This window comes from Leptodactylus fuscus, chromosome 5 (genome assembly GCF_031893055.1).
Source record: "Leptodactylus fuscus isolate aLepFus1 chromosome 5, aLepFus1.hap2, whole genome shotgun sequence".
Lineage (NCBI taxonomy): Eukaryota > Metazoa > Chordata > Amphibia > Anura > Leptodactylidae > Leptodactylus > Leptodactylus fuscus.
In genome coordinates, this window is record NC_134269.1 from 175,199,100 (window position 1) to 175,222,916 (window position 23,817).

General features: G+C 38.2%; 1 protein-coding gene across 1 annotated transcript in view; it reads right to left on the minus strand.

Annotated features, from left to right (window-relative positions):
• Window positions 1-1,896: 1,896 nt before the first annotated feature.
• WWC1 (WW and C2 domain containing 1) overlaps window positions 1,897-23,817 on the minus strand; it is a 97,844-nt gene continuing 75,923 nt past the window's right edge. Inside the window, exons 16-23 of the mRNA XM_075274740.1 lie at window positions 20,566-20,718; window positions 17,051-17,148; window positions 15,840-15,975; window positions 13,139-13,303; window positions 12,771-12,863; window positions 5,794-6,024; window positions 3,556-3,677; window positions 1,897-2,683 (exon numbers count right to left, since the gene is read on the minus strand). Of these exons, the coding sequence (XP_075130841.1) occupies window positions 2,617-2,683; window positions 3,556-3,677; window positions 5,794-6,024; window positions 12,771-12,863; window positions 13,139-13,303; window positions 15,840-15,975; window positions 17,051-17,148; window positions 20,566-20,718 (1,065 nt within the window). The 3' untranslated portion in view covers window positions 1,897-2,616. The remainder of the gene's footprint in view (window positions 2,684-3,555; window positions 3,678-5,793; window positions 6,025-12,770; window positions 12,864-13,138; window positions 13,304-15,839; window positions 15,976-17,050; window positions 17,149-20,565; window positions 20,719-23,817) is intronic.

Sequence of the window (23,817 nt, forward strand, 5' to 3'; positions counted from 1 at the left end):
TTTTTTTTACCTTTTTCGTCAAAATAAAGTAGAATATTTGCCAAAATATCAAAACTCCAATAAAAAATAGCCTACAAATCAATATAATTGAACAAAATGCAGCCAATGTGATCAGTTCATACTAGGGTAAGGTTTTATGTGCTTGTTTTAGTCCTGGTTACAGACTTAGTATTGCTGGCTGTGCAGTGTTACTTTTCATACGAATAGTTTGGTCACATTGTGCCCGTGTTTGCACCTATAATAACCTCATCTTATTGATGATATGATTTGGACAATATAATTATCTTTAATATAGCTGCATGTTGTACTTTCACATATTTATCCCATGGTATCAGGCCATACGGGGATTCTTATGTACTGATGGTATGGTGTAAAATCCTACAGCGATGGGACAAATATGCTTCTTTTTTTTTTTAATTCTTCTTGCTATCGTATTTATATTATGAGATTTACATAGCGCTATTTGTAATCATGTTATAACTGATAATTCCTTATACCTATTGTATTTGGATACATGTACATATATTTATATAGTCATACATGTATTGCCTGTATGAATTGGATTTATCTGTATGCTATATTTATTGGTTAATCCTTCCCTGGTATTTTGTGTGACTTCCACACCATTTGTTGTTCCTACCGCTATTGTGTTTTTAGGTTGTTTTTGTCTTTTTGACCCAATAAATTATGAATTGATTACATTTGCTGTATTTTGATCAATTACATTGATTTGTAGGCTATTTTTGTGATTTGTGTTTTGATACTCTGGTAAATATCCTTCTTTATTTTGATGAAACAAGGTAAAAATAGGTTTACAGTTGCAGCATCTACGAAAAAAAGTCCTGCATACATGTTTTTTTTTTCTCCGCTGCTATCCGTTTACAGACAACGGACACCCAACAGTCCCCATTATAGTCAGTGGGGTCATCAGGCTGCTTATGTGTGCGCTACTTTAGTGGTCCGCTTGTCTGTTGTTCTGGTCCTCTGATAAACCAGGAAAACGGAGAGCCAACACTGGTGTGAGCCCAGCATAAGGTAGGTACTTATCCAAGATTAGCCTGTGTAACTTGTGCATTTTACTGAATATGGCGATGACTTATTGCCCTGCGTGATGTTGCATTGTCACTCTAATTGTATTCTGCTGCTGTCATTGGGTCTACCTTGGTTTGGCGTTTCTGCAAAGAGGGCAGCAAAATGACTCTTCAAATTGGCAGAATCCAGTTGCCCCACTGACTGTGCAATGAACTGTATCCCTTTAGAGATGATAGGCGTATAGTCTTTGTGTGCTACGACCACAGACCTCGTAATCATGTCTGGATGCATTACTCCCATATAAAATGGTGGTTTTCCTCTGCCTTTGGGTCTTTCATCTAGACATCCGTTGTTAATGGTCTGGCGTTCCTTTTGTGCGGTGCAATTCAAGAGCTGAGCTTGTTGTTGTTTCTGAAGATTAGTGTAGCAAATCTGTTCTGTACCTGTGACCTTATTACTCTCATTGTTGAGTGCAAACCCCTGGGCAGTCACTATGTGAGTCACAGGACCGTCATTCTCATGAGAAAAGTGTTTTCCGCTATTTTTGGACAAACCTATAGTCAGACATGCAGGACTTTGTGTCCATCCAAAAAAAGCAGATTCACAGTGCAGAGGCTGCAAAAGGACACCTACGGATTGCTTTAAAAACCCATTGAAGTGAATGGGTTTTTAAACAGACCGTTTGCAAACCATTCCCAATCTGTTTTTCTGCAATTTTGGCGGACTCTCGACAGAAGGACAGCAGGCACAAGTGTGAACGAGGCCTAACCCAGTAACATTTGGTGTAGTGCAAGAAGATTGCAGGCCGCTGATCTCTACAACACTTACTGTAACTTACTGACACAAGACAAACAATAAGAGAGATGAAGCTTCAGGAAGGATTTTATTATAAAACATAATTTTGACCTTGTGCATGAACTTTCAATGTGCATTTTGTTAGACTATAGTAAGAACAAAATAAGGTACAACCTGCTGTTTGAGCTGCATTTTATTTAACCATTGGCCCTCTCAATGTACTAGGGACGCCTAGAAATAAACTGATAAAACCTATGTATGTAAAGTTCTAAATAGTTCCTGAATCTGAGATATCTGGTACAAAATACTTTAATGGGATAAATCTGATTCCGGTATTCACATTATCTACTTACTAAAGGCTCATCTGTATACATATACATATATATATATAGCTTTAAACAAGGTTTTATTAATTTAATTTTATTGCAGTAAAACCTCTAGTATGCACCTGTACAAAAGTCACATATTCTGAACAGAACAAATGATATTCAAACATCTTCCTCCAAAATATCATTCTTATTTTACAAGCTATACAAATAGGGAACATTAATGCTGGTTTTATAGCAATGCTTTTAAAAAAATATGTATATACTGCCTAAACTTCTTACACCCGTCAGTGTACGGAGAATATTTCGGCTTCTCAACACTAAAGGTTAAACCGATAACAGTGACAAAGAATTCTGTACCTTCATAACACCACATAACATTCAATGTCATCCACACCAGACTGCTTTGTCTTCTATTGCAACGGCGCTCAGAACAGAATAGCAAATACTTTTATGGTGATTGTTAAACATCATCTGCAGCAAGAGTTGGGATGTTTATTCTTGGCCGGGTAAAAAAAGCCATTTTCTCTCTAGAAAGAAAAAATAAATCACAGAATATATTATACACAAAAGTCAATAACAATTACCATTTAACACAGGTCCAAGCTTTCCATTATAGACATGTTCTCATGATGGGCTATATCGTAAATGAACCTTCAAGGTTCTGTGATGAGGTTTATAACTAATATACTGCTGACAGACTCCCTTTCAGATCTCTAGTGAATTGACCCATTCCCTTCATTACATGGAAAGCTCTGGAGCGTTTCTATGCCGTCTGAAATGCAAAATTATGGAATTTGGTAACAGCTCAAGGTGGGATGAGCGTTAAAAAAAGGTTTAATGTCCTCCATATAAAATGCAATATACCGGGCTACTGGTATTCATGCAGAATATTGATATATTCAATGGCATTTTTTCCTGTTGACGGCGAATTGAGGCTCAGCCGACAATGCGAGTTTTGTTTTCTTTTGAATCTACTCTGGTATATACATAGAAAATGGTTGAAGTTGCTGGACTTATGTCTTTTGTCAACACACTACGGCTACAAGAACACGACCATGAGAATGTGGCCGGGCCATCAATGAATAGGACTTCTCCTGAGTTTTACCCTGGGCTTACGGCCCCATACATGGAGTAAGATCCCTTTTGCTATAATAAAACCCACTTGTGTCTCACCTCTTTGAAGCTGGCCATGCCACACGAGGCATAAAGAAAAAGAATATGCTTTATGGCATGCTTTACTATCTACTATGGAGGGCATACTAAACCTATATGGAGAAGTTTAATTTGCACAATTTTGTTCTCTTAGGACAATTTGCAGATTTATAAGACATTAGAATGTATGTAGTATAGTATGTATGTTCACACAAGCATGAAATATCCATATTTATATAACAGTCACCTGAAAGACTGGACTTCCAGTGGTTCTTTGCAGCTCTGCCCACGTAGCCGATGCACATCTTTTGCTGCCGCTTTCATCATCCTATCGGCCTGCATCTCATACTTATGTTCTATCTTTTTAACCTGTTAAGTTACAAAGTTTAAGAGAAATACAAATAAATATCAGAATAACATATACAGGAACATAACAGTGAATGTGTGCCTTGGTCGTGATTCAATGTAGAAGTAACAGATGATTCTGCTTTGGTTAATAAAAATGAGGGGCTTAGAAATCAAAAAAGAACTGATCAAGCAATATTACATTTTTTAACCATTTCGGTACCGGGAAAATTTTACATGTTCAGGACAAGACACATTTTCAGGTTTTTTTGTATGTGCGGTTTTGAGGGCTATAACATTTTTGTCATTTGAGTTATTTAATTAGTTTTAGCCTTTTTTTTGGTGACACATGGGGGTTTACTTTTATGTTATTTTTACTTTTGTATGTTTGATTATTTATTTTTATATCCAGACAAATATAAACAAACGTGTCTTTTCACTTTTTTTTTTTTTTTTTTTAATGGCACAAAGTGCTACTAAAAAATGTTCTCTGTTGCGGTAATTTTTATTTTGTATTGTGTTGGGGAGGGGGTGGAGCTAGAACCTGTGATATGGGCATTGTATTGGCATATTTATTATTATTTTTTAATAATTTTACTTTTACTTTTCTATTTATGTATGTATTTATTTTTCATTTCATAATAGGCCTTTGGGGCATCTGAAAACTTTTTTTGATGGTGGTGGGGCTGATTTCTCCTGTAACTGGGGCTGTTACCTTAGCCGCGGTTAAAGGAGGAATACAGCCTCCTGCACACAGCGATTGGGAAGGCAGGGATGGTAATATATCATCCCTGCCTTCTTTAGAGGAGCTCTGGCAGTAATAACAGCCGGCTTCCTGCAGCTGCTGAAAACTGCAAGGACACACAGGTACGTCCTTGCAGAACAAGAGAACCACCATCTACATGTATATACCCAATGAGTAGTCCAGAAGTGGTTAATATAGCTTTAGTTTAAGATCATTCTGAGATATCCTTAAATGACACTATATATAGTTATCCAGTTATTCATGAGATTACTCAATCTCTATATATAGGAGAGCCATAATCACTAGTGTTAGTGACTGGAGTCTCTTACAACTAGAACTGATTTTTTTTTTTTGCTTAGGGTCTTCTAGGTACTGGGTATATTGTAACAATACACCCATAGTGATATTGGCAAACCCTTTTGTTTAAATGTCCATCCCTCACTATCACAAAGCCTTACCCTAATGTGTGTTTGAGGCAAATCTCAAATTAAAACCTGATAAAGTTTGAAGATTCATTTTGAGAGAGCCTACATCCCACTAGCCTATATGGAAAGGTGGCCAATGGGAAGCCATTGCTAATGGGCGGCTACATCAAAGCACACCTGCAGCTTTTCAGAAAGACAACACAAAATTAGAGCTTGTTGGCAAAAATTTAAAGCACTTTGTTAACACCCTTCCAACAGTGTCGGTATGAGAGCTGGTAGCATGTTGTGGGCTGTTTATCATCACCAGAAACAGGGTGATAAATTGCAGGATGGATTTATAGATGGTGCAGATTACAAATGTTTTATACAATCGACCCGGAGTAACTCTGTATTTATACAGTGTAGACAGCTGGCAGAAACAGACCCAAAGTTCCTTATCTGATGGGGTTGCAAACAAAATGTTTTCAATTTTCCATTTTCTGAACATTTGCGTCTCAGGGTATGTATTGTAGGCAAATGCTTTTTAGTTGGTTAATACTTTTGCAAGGCACTGTACTGGGTATTGAAAGCCTTTTCTTGTATCGTAGGGTTATTTTAATCTGTTTTAAATATTTTCTAGATACAAGCATTTGCCTCAGGATTGTTTAATTTGCTCTACTATTGAATGGCGCTCCATGCCAGTCAATATACGATAACCCATATGAGCCGGTGTCTGTGGTTCTTTATACAGGATGACAACCACTGACATACTGAATATAGCAGCTATTACAGATAACAACTTCATGCCTTCTGAGGTTACACTGAAACACTGGACTCCCAGAAGTAAAATCGATGTAGTCAGACATTTACAGAGGCCTCAGTACAGATAAGTGAAACAAAGGAAAGTTCAGAGCAGTACCAACTGCTGCTGTAAGTGTCTGATTGTCAGAATCTCGGAGGGAAGGGAATCAGAAGAGCCTCTATTACTTACCTGTTTCTCCACTTGTCTGAGCAGGAGCTTAAACCTGTCATCATCCTTCACCCGCTGAGGCAGCTCATTTTCACCTTGACGTTTGGCTTGCTCTAGCTGTTCTTTCAGCTCTCTTAGTACAGCAATCTCTTGAGTTAGCTGATTATGCCACGTCCTTGAAGCCTGCAGATCTAATTCCAGGTCCAGAGATGTGCGAATTACACGCTCTCTGCCAGAGGACTTCATGGACGGCTGAAACAATAGAGTTTATTGTGAATCTCTGCTCAATGCTAACACCCAGAAGATTCTGATTTGCTAATGCTGTCACTGGAAAGCTCTAGGGAGCTGCATGGCCTTTGTCTACACTTTTTAAGTTGCAAATGTCAGATTAACAGGGTAAAGTGTAAAAATAGAAAGTGAGAGTGCAAAGAAAATGAAAAGTTAAACACATTAAACGGCATAGTATAAGGTTTATGTATGCGAAGAAAAAAATAGATACTCTGCAATCGAGCAGCCTGAATTTGCCATATTCTTTATGCAGGTAAGGTTCTGTTCACAATTGCGTTGGGAGACTCCATGAGGGGTTTCATCTGGGTATAGATGTTTTTTGATAGTGCATTTTGATTGTATGGCTGACAGAGCTCTGATGGAGACTCCCATACAAGTGTGGACAGAGCATTACTTCTGTACAGAGGATGACAGATATAGTTAGGTTAGTTGCAGCGAAGCTCTCTTTAATGCCAAAGCATTAGTGGACAGGTAAGAGTGCCCTCCATTTGAAAATGAGCTTTTGTGTGGAGTAATGTTATTGCATAACTTAGTGTCAGTATTTTTGTGAAGTTATGTACACCCCTCAGAAGCAACCACCTCCTGTCTGCTATTCCGATGTACACATTTTAAGTTATAAGCTTTTAAAACATAAGGGTTGGATCACATCTGCTTTTGTATTCTGTCTGGGGAGAGTCCGCATGGAGACCCCCAAACGAAATACAAATGCAATTGCCGTGCTGTAAAAGCACACGGACCCCATAGACTATAATGGGTTCCGTGTTCTTGCCGCACACTGCCCGCATGAATCATGTCTGCATGATGGTTTCCCTGGAATGAGAGCTCTACATATAATGCGTTCACAAGTAACTGATCTCCAGGTTAGTTAAGAATTCCAGTTAGTCTTGCATCCAATTCAGCACAATATCTCCACATGCAAACAAAAGTCTTGAAAAGCTGCAGTTCATCACTGTGTGCCACGGAGAAGCAGAGAGGAGGCCTGTGCTCTAGAATGGAGCACATAACTTCACAATAAGATACAATACACAGGACACTGGAGTGTTTCTTTTAAATCATTGTCTTATGATGGCATTACTTTATTAACTGGAAGCTACAAGGTTAATCACTGAATCTCCAAGCCAAATGGGCTTCGCCATTTACTAGAGTTCAATTAGTTATCTTGCAGGGTCACCCCAGACATATCCCCTGTCAAGGGAATGTCTTAAATAGATGCCCAATTTAAGCAATTAAAGGGGTATTCCCATGTACATAATCATATCTATATTTGTATATAATTAAAAGTTAAACATTTTTGCAAATATAAGTAATTAAAAATTCTGCAAAGTTTTAAAGATTTTCTCTGACTTTCTTAGTGGTGACAGTCTGTTGTCTTGATTGGTTGCCAATGGTTACGACCACTAATGCAGAAACTTTCTATGATCTGGGACTTGTCAGGAACCCAGCCATGATTTTCTTATTGTAGCCGGGATATCAGGCAGGGACACTACATGTATGAGAAGATATCCCGGCCACAATAAAGAAATCATGGCTGATTGTCTGACATTAGAAAGTTCCTGCATTCATGGTCGTATCCACTGGCAACCGATCAAGACCACAGACTGTGACCACAAGATATTTAGAGAAAATCTTTAAAACTCTGCAAAATGTTTAATTACTTATATGTGCAAAAATGTTTAACTTTTAATTATCTACAAAATTTAAAAAAAACTGTACATGGGAATACCCCTTTAAGTTCTAAAACCTAAAAGGGTTAGTTATCTTTCTGTGATATTAGGATTCATGCCAACAATCAGTGTAAGTTATAGCTCAGATCTAAGATACCAAGGATATGAGTTTCTGGCAAGTGGAAGGCAAAACATGCACCTAATTCATTTAAGGGATTTGCCCAAAATGTTATCTTCTATCCACAGGACAGGGAATAACATGCTGATCATTGGGGTTTGACCTCTGGAATTGGTGGTCCAATCCACTGAGTCTCACTTCATAAATTGTCTACGGAGTTGCTGTAGACACTTGAGTATAGCGCTCGGCTGTCTCCAGCGGCGGTGCTTCCAAGAATGAATCGAAAGTAGAATTGAAAATGGAATCCCTGTTCTCATGATCAATGGGGGTCCCAGCAGCCTGACTCTATCCACTGGATAGGGGATAACATTAAAACTTGAGCCAACCACTTGAATGAATTAGGTATATCCTGCCCTTCATGCATCAGAGACTTCAATCCTACATAGTGTAGATTTGAGCTATAAATGATGCCGACTGCTGGCATAAATGATAATAATAAGCTCATAGTGTTATATCAATTTATACATGATAGAGGATGTAAATCTTACTGATCTGACAGCTATACTGACAGCTGTCCATATCCAAAGGACCTTTTTTTAGAATTCTAACTGTGCAGTAACTACAGGCTAAGCTGTAATACAGATATACTAAAACCGGTTCTTTCCCCTTGGGTATTGTTGTTATTCTTTCTTATTGGACTGTAGATTCTCTCTAAATATTGAATTAAAAGCGACACTCTCTTGGAATGCAAAGTTATTATTTGAAGTAGAAAGTCCCAAGGCAGCAGAAAAAAACCTTTTTATTCTATTCCGCTTTTTAACTTTTGCTACAACATAAATTAATAATGGGTCCACCTGTAATTTACCAGGCCCTGCAAGCTTTATAGTCACTGATCAAAAAGGTGAACTGTCTCCGTCTGGAGTCTGATTCCTAGCAGATACTTTGTAAGATGAAAAGACGTACAAGTGACAAGATCTTAGCCCTTCTGAAATGTCACAAAAAGTTCATATAAGTAATATCCCGCTAGATGAGACATAACTTCTATTGACATAATGTAATGTAACGCTGGACGCTCTCTATGTAATGGGTTATAGGCATTAATTGTAAATCCGATCCTTAAATAACCTAATGCGTTTTAGGTTTCCGTACGGGGAGGTCCTCGAACGGAAACCGAACGCAGATGTGATCCGGGCCTGACATGTTGGAAGTCCAACACTTATTAAGTAGCCTGGATATTTTATAACCTTCTGATGCTTGAAATATTTTTAAACACAGTCAAGAAAAACTGTTTCACTTTAAATAAACACAAAAGGTGGCAACTACAGTAATATGGCTGCACTGGATATGTAAGAAAAAAAAAACTTTGTAAATTTTTTAGATTTTGATTTACTAATATGAGGACAATTTTGGACAATACTGTACAATAAGTTTTGATCGAATTCTTGGTAGATATGGCATATGTCCTGCCATAGTAAAATAATAAATCAGGTGCTGTTCAATGAATACACTATCAGTTATAGATTGTAATACCACAGTGATCACATATACTGTATGTACTGTACTGTCACATTGCGCTAAAAACAACATAACAAATGACACTCAAAACACCATCCACTGGTGCAATCCTTATGCCCTTTACTTAGACCAGACACGCTTCAGTGTTTCTGGATAAACATAAGAAAACAGTGACAGCAAATCTAATATGGGTAGATGACTATAGCACTGGGACCAATGCCAAGTGGATGCCCTTGTCCTAAACGCATCACAGTTTCTGTCTAGTATTTGTTTTTCTCCATTGTTCTAAAGAAAAAAAAAGTATTGTGTTAACCTCCTTGAACATTAATAAATATGCAGCTGTGAGCCTGCTCCCATTTTCTATTTTATCATAAAGTTTTAAGACAAGGCGTGATGAATTATTTATGACATACTCCTAGGGGGCTGATATGCTTGAGGAATCACTGTACTAATACAGAGCCAAAAGCCTTCCAAAATTCCCACTGCTGTCTGAGTCTAACAAAATAATATACCAAGAATTAACCTTTAAGAAGCTGGAGAGAAACTGTCTCCATTTTACCATTCTTGACAGTTTCCTACAACTATACTAAACATCTAAATACTCTACTAAAGAAAAAAGATGCCTAATGAAAAATGTTAGATATAATAGAAACGGTCAATAACAATAATCTATCAGGCTCTGTCAGTCCCTCTTGGCAGTTTGTAGACTCCTCTACTTGTAGTTCTTCTGGATGTTCTCCATATATAAAATACTGCTGAAGATTTCATTCCTGTCCATCTAAGAGACCAGGAGCACAACACTAAAGAGAAGGTGAGTCCCTACCTGACTCACAGTGGACATCTCTGCTATCTATGAGTTCTGTCATGTGCAGAATTTCATGTGTATCCTATAAAATGCTGAATTACACTGCTCTCGCTGCTGGATTAACATGGACTCTACATGCAATGCTAAGAAATAGCAGAGAAATGTATTATCCCTGTCAGCTCTTACAAGCAGGAGGCATGGAGGAGCAGAGTAAAGCTGCATAAAGAGATTCTGCAGTGCTAATAAAAAAGGAGAGAAGTTCTACGCCATGGATCTATTGCCTACTACCCTTAAAGGGGTTGTCCCATGAAAAGCATCTTATCTATACCGCTAGTTTATGTGGATTTAAGACCTTTCCTAAATACATTGTTTTATCAAAACTGCTTTGTTTGGCTGCTATCTTAATTTATTAATTTATATGTTTCTGTGGCCACTGGGCTTATCTGCTCATTTCCCAAGTGGCGTAGCTGCTTGCTCTGGGGGTGGGTTTTTTTTTGGGAGAGGATGGGGCTGACAAGCAATGGAGCTCCTCAGATAGGGGAGGGGGGAGGTGAGAACTCCAGGATTACTGTGCTGTCTATTTTCGGGTTTTTGCACTTATCAGCCGGTTTAATTGAATTTGGCTGATAAGGGCTGAGATAAGGAGTCCGTTACCGCTGTATGTAATGCAAGCTGACTCAAATCCAGCTCTGCTACATCAGTTTCCACATCAGATTTATACTGTGGTAATGCATTTACAACCAATCCCTCATTACTGACTGCAAACATAGCAGATAGCAGAGCAAGTGAAACCCCACCCACCAATGTGCCGAGAAATCCAGGAAGTGAAGAGAGCACAGAGCCTGAAGGCTGCAGAACAAGAGTTATGGGAATGCCTCTTTAAATAGGACTTAAGCAGAGCAAATGTAATATGTTCCTCTGTTTTGGAAAACACATACATATAAGAATGGGTAATGTAGGCTGCATATTATTTAAAGCGTAACTAAACAAATTTTGAATCCTTTTTCTGAAATCCTGCGTTTTTGGTTATTACACTATACTACCAGTACTCTGCTGCTATCTACATAGTATACATACTGTACTGCTAAATACCTGCAATACATTTACTGTTGTCTGCTGAAACTACATGTATTGCACCGATCTCTAGCTGTACTACATAAACGACTGCTATGGGTGCAACTTCCAGGGTAGTAGACATAGCAGCTGCTGTGAGCTCAAAACTAAGGGGGCCATTTTCCCTGAGACCAAGGGTGCTATTAGTGATAACTGTGAATGACAGAAGGGGATATGGAAAAGTGAGTGCACCTCCATTTCTTTCTTCATATTACTTTCTGACGCCACAGTATACACATGGATCTTTTTGGATGTGCATTATCTTTCTGTTATGATGTCATAGTGGGCATTTTTCCTGTACTGTAACATTACTGTGTATATTATCTCTATACTGTGATATCACTGAGTGTATTGTCCTAATACTGTGACATCACTGTGTGCTAGGGCTGGGAGAAAACGACCTAAATCAAAATCATGATTAATTATTTTACTTTACCTTATGATTAATGGATGATTATTTGAGGACACTTCCCTTTTTATATGTCATGCCCATTATTTATATACCACTAACTTTGGTTAGTCACATATCAGCAATCTTGACTGAATAGTGTACAGTTAGTGACATGATATAGTCAATGGCAGGTGAAGCAGGATAGCACAGATGCAAAATATGTGAAATAATTTATACCAGCAAGTTCACAACCATTATCTGAGCTGACTTTAAATTTTTGGATATATTATGCTTCATTGCTAAGCCCTACTGTGTGCATTATTTATGCACTGTGATATCACTATGCTTATTATCCCTGTACAGTGACATCACTGTGTGCATTATCCTGATACTGTGACATCACTGTGTGAATTATCTGTACTGTAAAATGACTCTGCTATTCTTATGAGTAAATGAGTCCAAAATAATCATGCACTATTCAAGTTCATAATGTGCTGCTTCAGGTCATGGTAGAGCAGGGTCCCATATAAGTTTTGCCATGGAGCCCCAGTTATATCCCTGCCCGTACTATCTGCAATGTGCTGATCTACCAATGCTATGTGTACTGACTACTGCAACTTACCTGTGCCATGAAAAGCTCTTTCCTCTTACCTTACATTAGGGTAAAGTATTCTGTCTTCCTGTTCAATGTACAGTATGTGATTTACTGGACTGTGTGGAAACTTAGAGATTTGCTTTAACTGTATTACGCTAGGGTCACATCTGCGTTCGGGTTTCTGTTCGGGGGATCTGTTTGGGGACTCCATAGACTGTAATGGGGTCCACCCATTTTCCGCCCTCTCTCCTTGCAGGAATATTCTCTTTGCATTTTTAAAGAGAAATGAGGAACAGAGTCCCCCAGCAGAGACCAGGCGCAGGTGTGAACCGAGCCTTAGCTGTTTGCTGGTTTATTCTTTACGTTTTACTATTTACAATACTTGGTAGCTTCATGAGTTTTCCGCAGAGTTATGGTCTCCAGTCCACTATATATATCAAATACAAAGGTCGCCCCCACTGCAAACTGAGGTAGTATTGTATTTTGTACATAAAAGATAATAAACCTACCCGTTTCACACGCATGCTGCGTCTCTCCATAGCATTTCTTACAAAAGGCGGCTTTTTGGAGAGTGTTGAGCTATCACTGTCGCTGCGGTTCAACTAAACAAGTCACAAAGAAGCAAATAAATATGGTTATTAACAAAACAGATTTGAGCCCCCTACAAGATATTCAGACAAATCCCTGTAGATAGGACCTCATCATCATGAATAATTTTGTGTAACATTAAATGGCCCCCTGAGATGCAAACCATGGGTGGAAAATATTGTGCCACAAATGCTAATGAACATATGTTACAGATTTCCACCAACTGTTTGTGCTTTAGAAATACAGCAGTCTGACATCAGTACAGCTCTTATATTCCTCTCTTCCTTACACGGCAAATGTATTGACTCTGGGGCCCGGGAGAGAAGGTCTTGGAGCGGATTATGGTGCTGCCTCTTAGGAATTGTGCTTGCATCTGATTGGCTGCTCTCTTGTCTTTTGGGCGGACGACAGTGGCGGACTGAGGAACCCCTTCTGTGTTCGTCTCTTTGTCAACCTGCAATAAAAAAAAAAAGGCTTACAAAATGGTGTAGTGGCAGAATTGTTCCATTACACCCCACAAATTGAAACCCATAACCAAAAAGCAAACAAAAAAATGTCACTGTAGTTACAAAAAAAAAGATAAAGAACACATTATACAGATCTCTGCTCCATATCACTGCTTGTCATAGGTGACCTGCATTTTTAGATTGACACTGACCTATATAGTGACCAAATGCTAAAGTTGGTTCCCTTATAGAGGCGGCCGTATACTTTCTCGCCATCAAGCTTATACTTAGAAAAAACTGTATGTTTATTATGCCAATAAGAGCCTCTTATACGTGGTGGTAGGGTGGTAGGGAAGCTGTCATCATGATTTAATCATCCCAAAGTAGTGACCCCATCCCCTGAAAATATTTTTTTTATTCCATATTCAGAATAGTTGCTTCAAGTGAAAGGGGACCAGAAGTAATGGAGCAAGCCAAGCTCTCTGCACCCCAATACAGCCCCCTATGCTGAGACGTGGAGCGCCTGTGTTGGGGTGGGAAGAGTTTATCTTGTTTGTTAGCTTTCTACCCCCATGACTTAAAACACCTAATTTACAAGTCAATGTTCAGCAGACGGAGCCAGAGCTGAGACATTTTATGGACAGCATTGTGAGGGACTAATATATATATATATACACTAGATGGTACCCGTGACTTCGTCTGCAGTGATTGTAGAAGTGGGTAAATACAGGCACGGGTAAGGCTTTCGTACTGTGTATAAGGTATGGGATATGAAATGTAACTTTGTATCTTGTTGTTGCTCTAATTCTGAGAATACGTGAGACTTTTGTGTTGAGGTTAATTTGTATTTCAGCTGCTATACGGTGTTGTGAGAAACTGTACATAGTGTCTTTGGGACAGAGGTATTACAAGTGAATATACTTGGATATACGACATTGTATGATGTGTTATTTTCCGCCAGTACATGTAAGTTTTGGGCACAGGATACTCTCGAGCAAGCAACATAAAGTCTGGCCCTGTGCATGACAGTTTGGTAACTCCATGCGCCTCTTATTAATAGCACTTAACCCCATCATGTCCCTCACATTAACCCCTGTGTAAGAGTGACTGATATGTGAGAGACTTGGAGGTAATAATTAAGTATCTTCATTATTGAGGTCTTTTATTAGTACCTCCATGTCTCACATATTAGTAACCTTTATATGAGGCACACAGGGGTTAATATGAGGGACATGATGGGGTTTATTCCTATTAATGTGAGGCACACGGGTTAATATGAGGGACATGATGGGGTTTATTCCTATTAATGTGAGGCACATGGAGTTACTAAGACTAAACTAATAACCCCAAATGCCTGACATTAATGAGAATAGTAATCCTATGTACCTGTGTGTTTTTCAGTTTCACTTTGCTAGCAGCTTCCTGTCCTCCTCGGGGAATCTTTGCAGGATTCAGACGGCAGGAGCAATCACTATAGCAGGCACAGACCTGAGCGATTAAGCTCCACCCCCTGGGTTTCCTGCGCCCCTCTCAAAGAGGAGTGTCCTTATGCCTCAGCTCTAGCAGAGCAATGAAGGGACGCTTGGACTTCATTTAACTCTTGCAGGTCCTGTGCTGCTGGTGTGCCAGTGAGTGCCACTCTTGGCACGTGTGGCAGGGGTTGCTGACCTCTGCTGTAGAGGGTAATATGAATTTTGTGGCTTGCTATGGTCCAAAGTGTGTGAGATTGCAGAGATAGTGATGTGAGATTGCAGAGATAGTGATGTGAGTTTGGGTTTTGTGGGGGTCCTGGGAAAAACGTATGTGCGCTATTGTGACGAAAAGTAGCCTATTGCGCAATCGAGTGTAGTGACTATGTTTGTGGAAAATTTCAACCAAATCTGTGGAGCGGGTTTTGTGTGATTGAGGAACAAACATCCAAACCCACAAACATCCAAACTCACAAACTTTCACCTTTATCATATTAATAGGATATATATATATATATATATATATATATATATATATATATATGTGTGTGTGTGTATATATAGATACATATACACACATATATATATATATATATATATATATATATATATATATATATAGATATATATAGATAGATAGATACATATACACATATATATATATATATATATATATATATATTATAATTATATTATATATGTGTATGTATAACATTTTGTCTATAGTAACCAGTCACAGCCTTCCTCAATTTTAAAAACTGTTTTAAGAAAACCGCGATTTTTATTTCATTTTTTGCTATGGGTGATAACTCTGGCCATGTATTCTCGTCGCTAGTCTCTTTGCATGAAAAATGTCGTCTGGATGTTATAATATACATTATCATTTTATATATTATTTTTGGATAGGATTATAATATACATTATGATCTTAATTGGTGATAACAGGAAATGACACTGCTAAAAAAAAAGCCATAATGGGCAGATTTAGTAACGGCAGTTAACATGACTGGAGTCCTACACAACTCGCACTATATCACGTGCATGCTAATGGCTTAGTTCACTATATTCTCCTCACCTTGATGGGGTCTGTCTCTGTTGCAGATTGTAAATCGGAGTCTTCATGTTCACTCTGTACATTGTCATCACAGTCATCATCATCCTCATTGTCTGTACCAGCTTCTTCATCCTGCATTGTGTCAGAACCTTCATGCCTTAAAATGATAGAATGAATAGTATTATGTCTGCTGCAACGCCACAAGTAGAAGGGATGAATATATGTAACACTATACTGTGTACTATAAAATATACAGTAAATACAATAGCATTAATGTATAACAAATATATATTAGCAAACTGTATTTTATTGCATTCACCAGCAGGTGGAGCAGTTTCTCAATCTTAGATTACCTGAAACATTTGGTCCAACAATAAAAAAATTTAAAAAAAAGCTCTTGTTGTGCATTGCTCTTCCTTTGGGTTTAACATGTTTTATATTTTCATTCCAAGTCAGTTCTAGGCACGTATTACACCAGAATACACATTAAATATAACAGAAACATGACAATGTATTGATCAGGGAAGATACGCAATTGTTTTGCTGTCTTTTACACACTTTTTTTTTTTAAACTTATCAAAAATTTAAGTTGTAAACCGGATCTAACAATGTTCTGGGTTTTGCCAGCTTAAGATGCAAAGCAAAACACAGGGAGACAGAGTATTACTTTAAAGTAAATAAAAAGCCATTAAAAATATTCCAGACTTGCATTTTTCATTTTTGTTAGTTCCTGCAACAAATTTAGAAGAACACGAGAAAAATGTCGAAAATAAAAGTTTTAAATAAAGTAAAATTAAAGAAGTTGTCCTAAGTTTAAAACTCACTCGGAGAGAGTCCGAATGCTGGTACTCCCAGTGACAAACACAAATGTTGTGAGTTTAATGCCTCCCCATTTAAATGAAATTGTATTTAAAGTCTATGGGACTGGCAGAGAGAACCAGAGCCCTGTGCTCAGCAATTCTTGGCAGTTCTATATAGCATTTCAATGGAGCACTCGTGGGCATGCTCGACTGCCACTCCATTCATTATCATGATCGCTGAGGATGTGCTTGTACTTTGGCTGTTGCGCCACCAGTCATGCCTATATTCGGCCTGACTGTGGTTAGATTGAATGTTCAGTTGAGGAAAAGGACTCTTTGTTTCTCAGGATTGGCGGGGATCTCGGTGGTTAGATCCCCATCCATCCATGGCATAACCCCTTTAAATAACTTGGCAAGAACAATCAGACTTACCAGATGATATCTTTATCCTCATATGGTCCAGTGTCTTCACATTTTTCCACATCCTCAAGTTCAGCAACTGTTTGTACCAAAAGAGCAGCCAATGAGTCCTGAAAAAACAAAGACAGTAATAATTATGTGGTTAATATGAAATATTGTGTATATAAATAAATAAGGGCATAATGAAGGACAACTATATTCTCATGCAGGTCTGAGGAGTCAGAGACAAGGAGTTACAGTTGGAGTCAGTTTGGGTGGAGTTAAAGTTGGAGCAAAAAGACTCCAACTCTGCCTTTAAAAATACAAGGATTATTAAAAGTTATATTACACAACTTTTAATCTTGAATAATAAATTAGATCCATAAGTTGTTGCTTATTTTATAGTAATTTAGAAATGTTAATGTTCTCTCAGACTAAGGCCCTATATACAATCGATAAAGATGACCATGTCTTCTTAAATTTTCTTCTATTCTTTACAAGATTCTGATAAGAATTTTCTACCTCTTCTGCACATCTGTGTTTCAATTTAGTCACCTTGTTTATTTCAGTGTCATTGGATCCTTTTTGTTTCCCATTCCTCTGTTATGGTATCATTAATATTGGGTTTTTAAAGAGGACCTCTGCCGAGTCTGTATGAGTCTGTTTTCCAAGCTTCCATACTGACGTGGAATAGGCTAAAATCTCTTTCTCAAGCCTGGTGTTTTCTTGCAATGGTTTCAGCACTGGACTCATCCTTACCGCAGTGCTGAAGAAGCGACAGATGTTCTTTTAGCCACGGTTCTGCTTCATTAGCATCAGTCCTGTGTAAAGTATGCTGCCAGCTCTAGCTGATATGTATTTCTTCTGACACTGTTTCTAGACATTGTCAATCATTTTCTGGGCAGTCTAAGTCTTGTCTGTCTAAAGGAATTGGCACAGTTAGGTCCTATTTGTCACTTTGGGCAGAGGAGATTGATGGGAAAGTATCTGCTTCTGAGGCTTCTTGCTTTGCTACACACAAGTTGCTTTGCCATAGATAAGAATTTATCAGAAACAGTCACAGTGTTGAAAAATAGAGAAGCTGGAAGTTTGGCTTGCCAACTCCACAGCCCTGCTTTTTCGGCTAATATGAACTCTTCCACGGGGCTATGTTGTTTTACCTAGTCTTCGCTATTACATTTAAGCTGCAAGACAGTGCTGCTTCAATGCTCTCCCCCACTCAAGCAAAGGCCGCTCCTATTTTGTAGACTCTGAGCTTTCTCCTGAAAGACTACACAGTATACTCCATGAAATTCTGTGCCCAATCATAGCAAGAACTATGTGATTCCTCAGTTACATATGCACAGTCCTCTCTGTTTCATCCTCCAGGATACACTGAAATGTGGAGAGTTGACTAACCCCCCTGGACACCAAATCTGAAACCATAACATAGCCACTAGACCACTAGGTATGTTGACAAAATACTTTCTCTAGACCACCATGGATACTGGAAGTAAATCTTACTCTAAATCTTACTCTGTACAGCTTCTATGCCATTGGGCTTTCAGATTTGGTGACAGGTCCTCTATAAGTAAAATACTAGTATCTACAAAACTTTTTCATGGTCCTATATAGAGTAATGTACTGAAATTTAGTGTAGAGCCAGCCTAATCTGGTATCTACAGGTTCAGCTCACCCTGGCAAAGTACCGCCTAGTACTGTAGAGAGGCTCTAATAGACAGGCAACCGGTACATATATTTTAGTGGTCACTGACTTTTCAGACAACTTAGTCTCATTTCATAGAACATTTGATTCTAGATCTAAATGTAATGCACTTTAAAAAAAAAATGTGGGTGCTTTCTGTCAGAGCAAGCTTTCTAACGTTCTTATCACTAGGTGTCTCCCTTCAAGCTAATTTGCAGTTCGTTCCCTGTTGCTTGCCAAGAGCCGCAAATGTAGGTCCATCCATATGTACATTAGATACACAAGACGGGATCATAATGAGTTAATGGGGAGGTTCTGTTCTGTCTTCACACAGTGAATGTAGATGGGAGGGGCTGATTCTCCTCACAAATTCCACACATTTCTGGAAACTGTTGCTCTGTGCAAAGACTGAACATTTTGCAAATCTCACATGTAAGTCTTTTATATACTTATAAAACATAATGCAATGCATTTGCAGTCACTTGAACTGTTTCAGCTATTTGCTGTTGCACAGTTACTCCTGGCAGAATGTTGGAACAGTATCAGTAATGGATAAAGAAGAGGGGCAGACTGTTTCTTATTGTACATGCCCACAGCCTCAGACAAGTGTAAAATGTGCTGAAGCCATAATGTGATTATTAGAAACAGAAAAACCAATAGGACATCATGTGTAAAGGCTTATACAGTCATAAAACAGACTTCCCAGCAAGCCCCTGCACATGTTTAACATTTCCTGAACACCCCTGTACCCTTTCAGTAATAAAGGTGGTAACAGAAGATAACAGAATAGCTGTTTGCTTTCTTCAGGGTAGTTAGTAGCCATATTGTGTTTTATTCAATAAGGGTTCATTCTAAATTTTTACTAGCAGAAAAATTCAGCATCAGGTGTTTGAAGCTGATTTTTCGACTTAACCACATTACACTACGGAATCTTCTGCAGAATCCACTTGGAATTTGTCAGTTCCGCACAGGCCAGGCAGCATTATTCCATCCCCCATTCATTTCAATGACAATTCTTCCTGCCATTAATGTTAATGTTGCAGACCATTAGTGTCTGTGACATTGTGTGTATAACCTGAGGGACTACCATGGGCGTAGCTATAGGGACTGCAGAGGTAGTGATTGCTACTGGGCCCAGAACACTGAGGCTGCCGAAATACCTCTCTACAACATAGGAATACACTAGTATTATGGATAGCACATGGACCCCATCACAGATTTTGGCCCGGGAGCTGCATGCTACACCTCTGGGGACTACTATATACTTAGCACACATGAAAAGTGAATTCATTTGTTGTGTACATTATTATTAGTGTCAGTATCAGGGCAGAATATTATCATGTACTTTTGGACACTTTCTTTTATGTTTTATATATTTTTGGTATCCATGACCATTACATATGTATGGGGCTTCTTGACTGTCACCGACCACAGTTGCTGGATGGATTGGGGCATAAGAGATTTCAATATCTCCAATCCCTTGTTCTAGTAGGAGACAAGATATGTCGGAGGTGTCACCATACTGACAATACAGTAAAAGAAGAGGAAGAGCCCCAATGTGTGAATAAGAGAAACTGGATTAACATCTAAGAAAAATCTATAGCAGCGTCCCCAAAGCCCAGGAGCTATTCAACAGCCCCAGTGTGAGGTGTATGAAATATAGTGATGAAAAGATAGGGAAGTTACATTTCTTTGAAGTATCCTACCAAGACATCTTATAATAAGGAGGAGCAGACTTGGCTCTTCTATTGTACAAGTACCATAACAGTACGTGCCTCAAAAGATCAAGTTCAACGCAATTGTAATATGGTTGTGAAAAGTAATAATAATATAATAAAATCTATACTATGCTAGTTTTTCTTACAGGGTTTTCTTCAGTCTTTTCTTCTGTGCAGCTCAAGCTTTGCTTTGTATTAGTTTTTTGCTTCTTTAAGTATCGATAGCTTAAGAGGTTGTACCATCGAACTTCTTTCTCTCCAGACCTACAGACATCAGCCAAACTGATCTGAGCTCCGGCCTGTAAAATAAAGGCAAAAACATCAGTAAGGTGAAGAAATATACTGTATGTCATAACCTAAGAAATGCCAATGAAAGTGGCACTGAGACTATGATATGTGGGTAAAGACTTCAGATGAATCTGGAAATCTTCTTCATTTTCTTTTTCATCAAGAAAATCCACGTGACCACACTTCCAGACTCTGCCCCAGCGTCATTGCAGGAGAAAGTCCTGCAAGTTAAGCCATGCATTCTGGCTGCTGTGTACAAAATGTGACAAAGCATGAAAAGACATCAAGCCGTAGCCATGGCAACCACAGAGCCAATCTGTGCTTTTCAACACCAAAGATAAAAGACACCCAATTAAAAGGACATGTATTATGCATCGCACTATAAATATCAAAGTCGTTGTTTGAACTTCCTATCTGAGGGCCGACACGGCCCCCACAGAATATGTCTGCTTATCACAATGGTCCTTAAGAACTCACTTTGCTATTTTATGTGACAAAGTGACAACGCTTTGAAATTAAGACAGTTTACAGATATTGTCTCATTGTATCACAATGCCATCGAAAATGTCTTTTTGTAAGAGTAATAAGTTAAGAAAGAAGTACAAAACCTACGTGTGTATGCTCAGGTGCATGAATGTACTGCATGTGTGTGTGTGTTTCTATGTGTATATAGAAGGAAAGTGTGTGTGTGTGTGTGTGTGTATAAATGTGTGTGTGTGTGTGTATACACACACAGACACACACAGACAAAATTGTTGGTCCCCCTCGTTTAATGAAAGAAAAACCTACAATGGTCACAGAAATAACTTGAATCTGACACAAATAATAATAAATAAAAATTCTATGAAAATGAACATATGAAAGTCAGACATTGCTTTTAATTTTTTTTTTAATTTTTTTTTTAAATTTTTAAAAATATTAAACTCATGACAAAGGCCTGGACAGAAATGATGGTTCAGTCACTCAATATTTTGTTGCACAACCTTTTGTTGCAATCGCTGCAATCACACAATTCCTGTAACTGTCAATGAGACTTCTGCCCCTCTCAGCAGGTATTTTGGCCCCTCCTCATGAGCAAACTGCTCCAGTTGTCTCGGGTATGAAGGCTGCCTTTTCCAGACATTTCAGCTCCTTCCAAAGATGCTCAATAGGACTTAGGTCAGGGCTCATAGAAGGCCACTTCAGAATAGTCCAATGTTTTCCTCTTAGCCATTCTTGGGTGTTTTTAGCTGCGTGTTTTGGGTCATTATCCTGTTGCAAGACCTGTGACTGAGACCAAGCTTTCTGACACTGGGCAGCACATTTCTCTCTAGACTCCCTTGATAGTCTTGAGATTTCATTGTACCCTGCACAGATTCAAGACACCCTGTGCCAGATGGAGCAAAGCAGCCCCAGAACATAACAGCGCCTCCTGCATGTTTCACAGTAGGGACAGTGTTCTTTTCAAGATATGCTTCATTTTTCCATCTGTGAACATAGAGCTGATGTGCCTTGCCAAAAAGTTCGATATATATATATATATATATATATATATATATATATATATATATATATATATATATATATATATATATTTTTTAAATCTCATCTGTCTATAGGACATTCTCCCAGAAACTTTATGGGTTGTCAAAATGTAGTTTGGTTATTATTACTTTTGTCAGATTCAAGCTATTTCTGTGACCATTGAGGGTTTTTCTTTAATTAAAGGAGGGGGACCAACAATTTAGTCCACGTGTGTGTGTATAATATATATATTTTACCTGTACGTAGAAATCTGTATAGTGTTATTTCGTAACTTACTTCTTGGTTGGTCATGTGTGTCAAGAAGACCAGATTTTCCAGACAATATTATATCATGGAGCAATATGAGTCGCCATCCAGTGGCTGTATTATGAGTTGGGGGCCTTTCAAAGTTTTTGTTAGCATGCCACAATATTGTATTGAGTGGGATTAATAAGAAATTAAAGAGAACCTGGCGCCAAGTATAAAAGACTAAATGCCATGCATTATCTGACTCCTGCTAGGTCCCTAAGTAATTTGGTGTGTGTTTTTTTAAATTTTGCTCATTCAAAAGATATAACCTCTAAAATGTTCTATGTAAGTTTGCTCTTGTTCTCCAAGGTAGCAGGAACTTTTTATTTTTTCTCAGAGAACAGGAGCTACTTTATATAAAACTTACTGGGTGTTATATCTTTTAACAGATTAAAAGACAAATGGCAAATATATTGTGGACATGGTAGTTATAATGTGAGTATGTCATTTAGCATTTTGTACTTGGTGACAGATCCTCTTTAAGTCCCTAACAAAATTTGGACTAGATTATAAGTGGATACACCGGTTTGTATATGTGTGTATACGCTTGTGTGACATTTAGTGACTGATACAGATGGAGCCCACCCGATCAGATCATGGATTTTTATTTTACACAGAAACAAGATATAAGAGACTAAATCTGACTGGTTGCCATGAGTAATTCCCCAATCTTCCTTTGCTCTAGCCTTGATAAATGCACTACCCATGTGAGCACCATGAAGAGTCCCAGCTGACCTTACTGACTCTGTGGTTTTATGTATTTTATGTATGTAAAATGAAATGAAAAAGATTGTATATTAGATCATTAACATTCATTTGATGATGAAGTCTGAGCAATATTCATAGCCTGAACTAACCCTTGGCAGTATTCATGTTCACAGCTGTTTGATCCAGTTACTTTGTATCTTAGTTATATGAATGTACAATGCCATATGTTGCCTTAAGGAACTCAGAATGTTTAAAAGGAGCAAAAAACACCACAAAAAAGCACAACCCTTCAAAATCTTCAGGAAAGAGCTCAAAGAGCTGGTTTTTGAGGAGGCAAAATATGACCTAAATACAAACTTATTTTAAGATAAACCATGTACTTGATCCCGTTCATATTCCCCACTAAAAATGGAGTGCATTCATCTTCAAAGAATATTATTTTTTTTATCATGCAGCTTGTATAAAAAAAAAAAAAATACTAGTCTGCCTTTTTCTTGATATTGTACTGGAGTATGGCAGCCATCAGCCACCCCAAGACATCATTAGCTTTTTGGTCATTCAGGAGAGCCTTATAGCAAAAAAGAACTGAA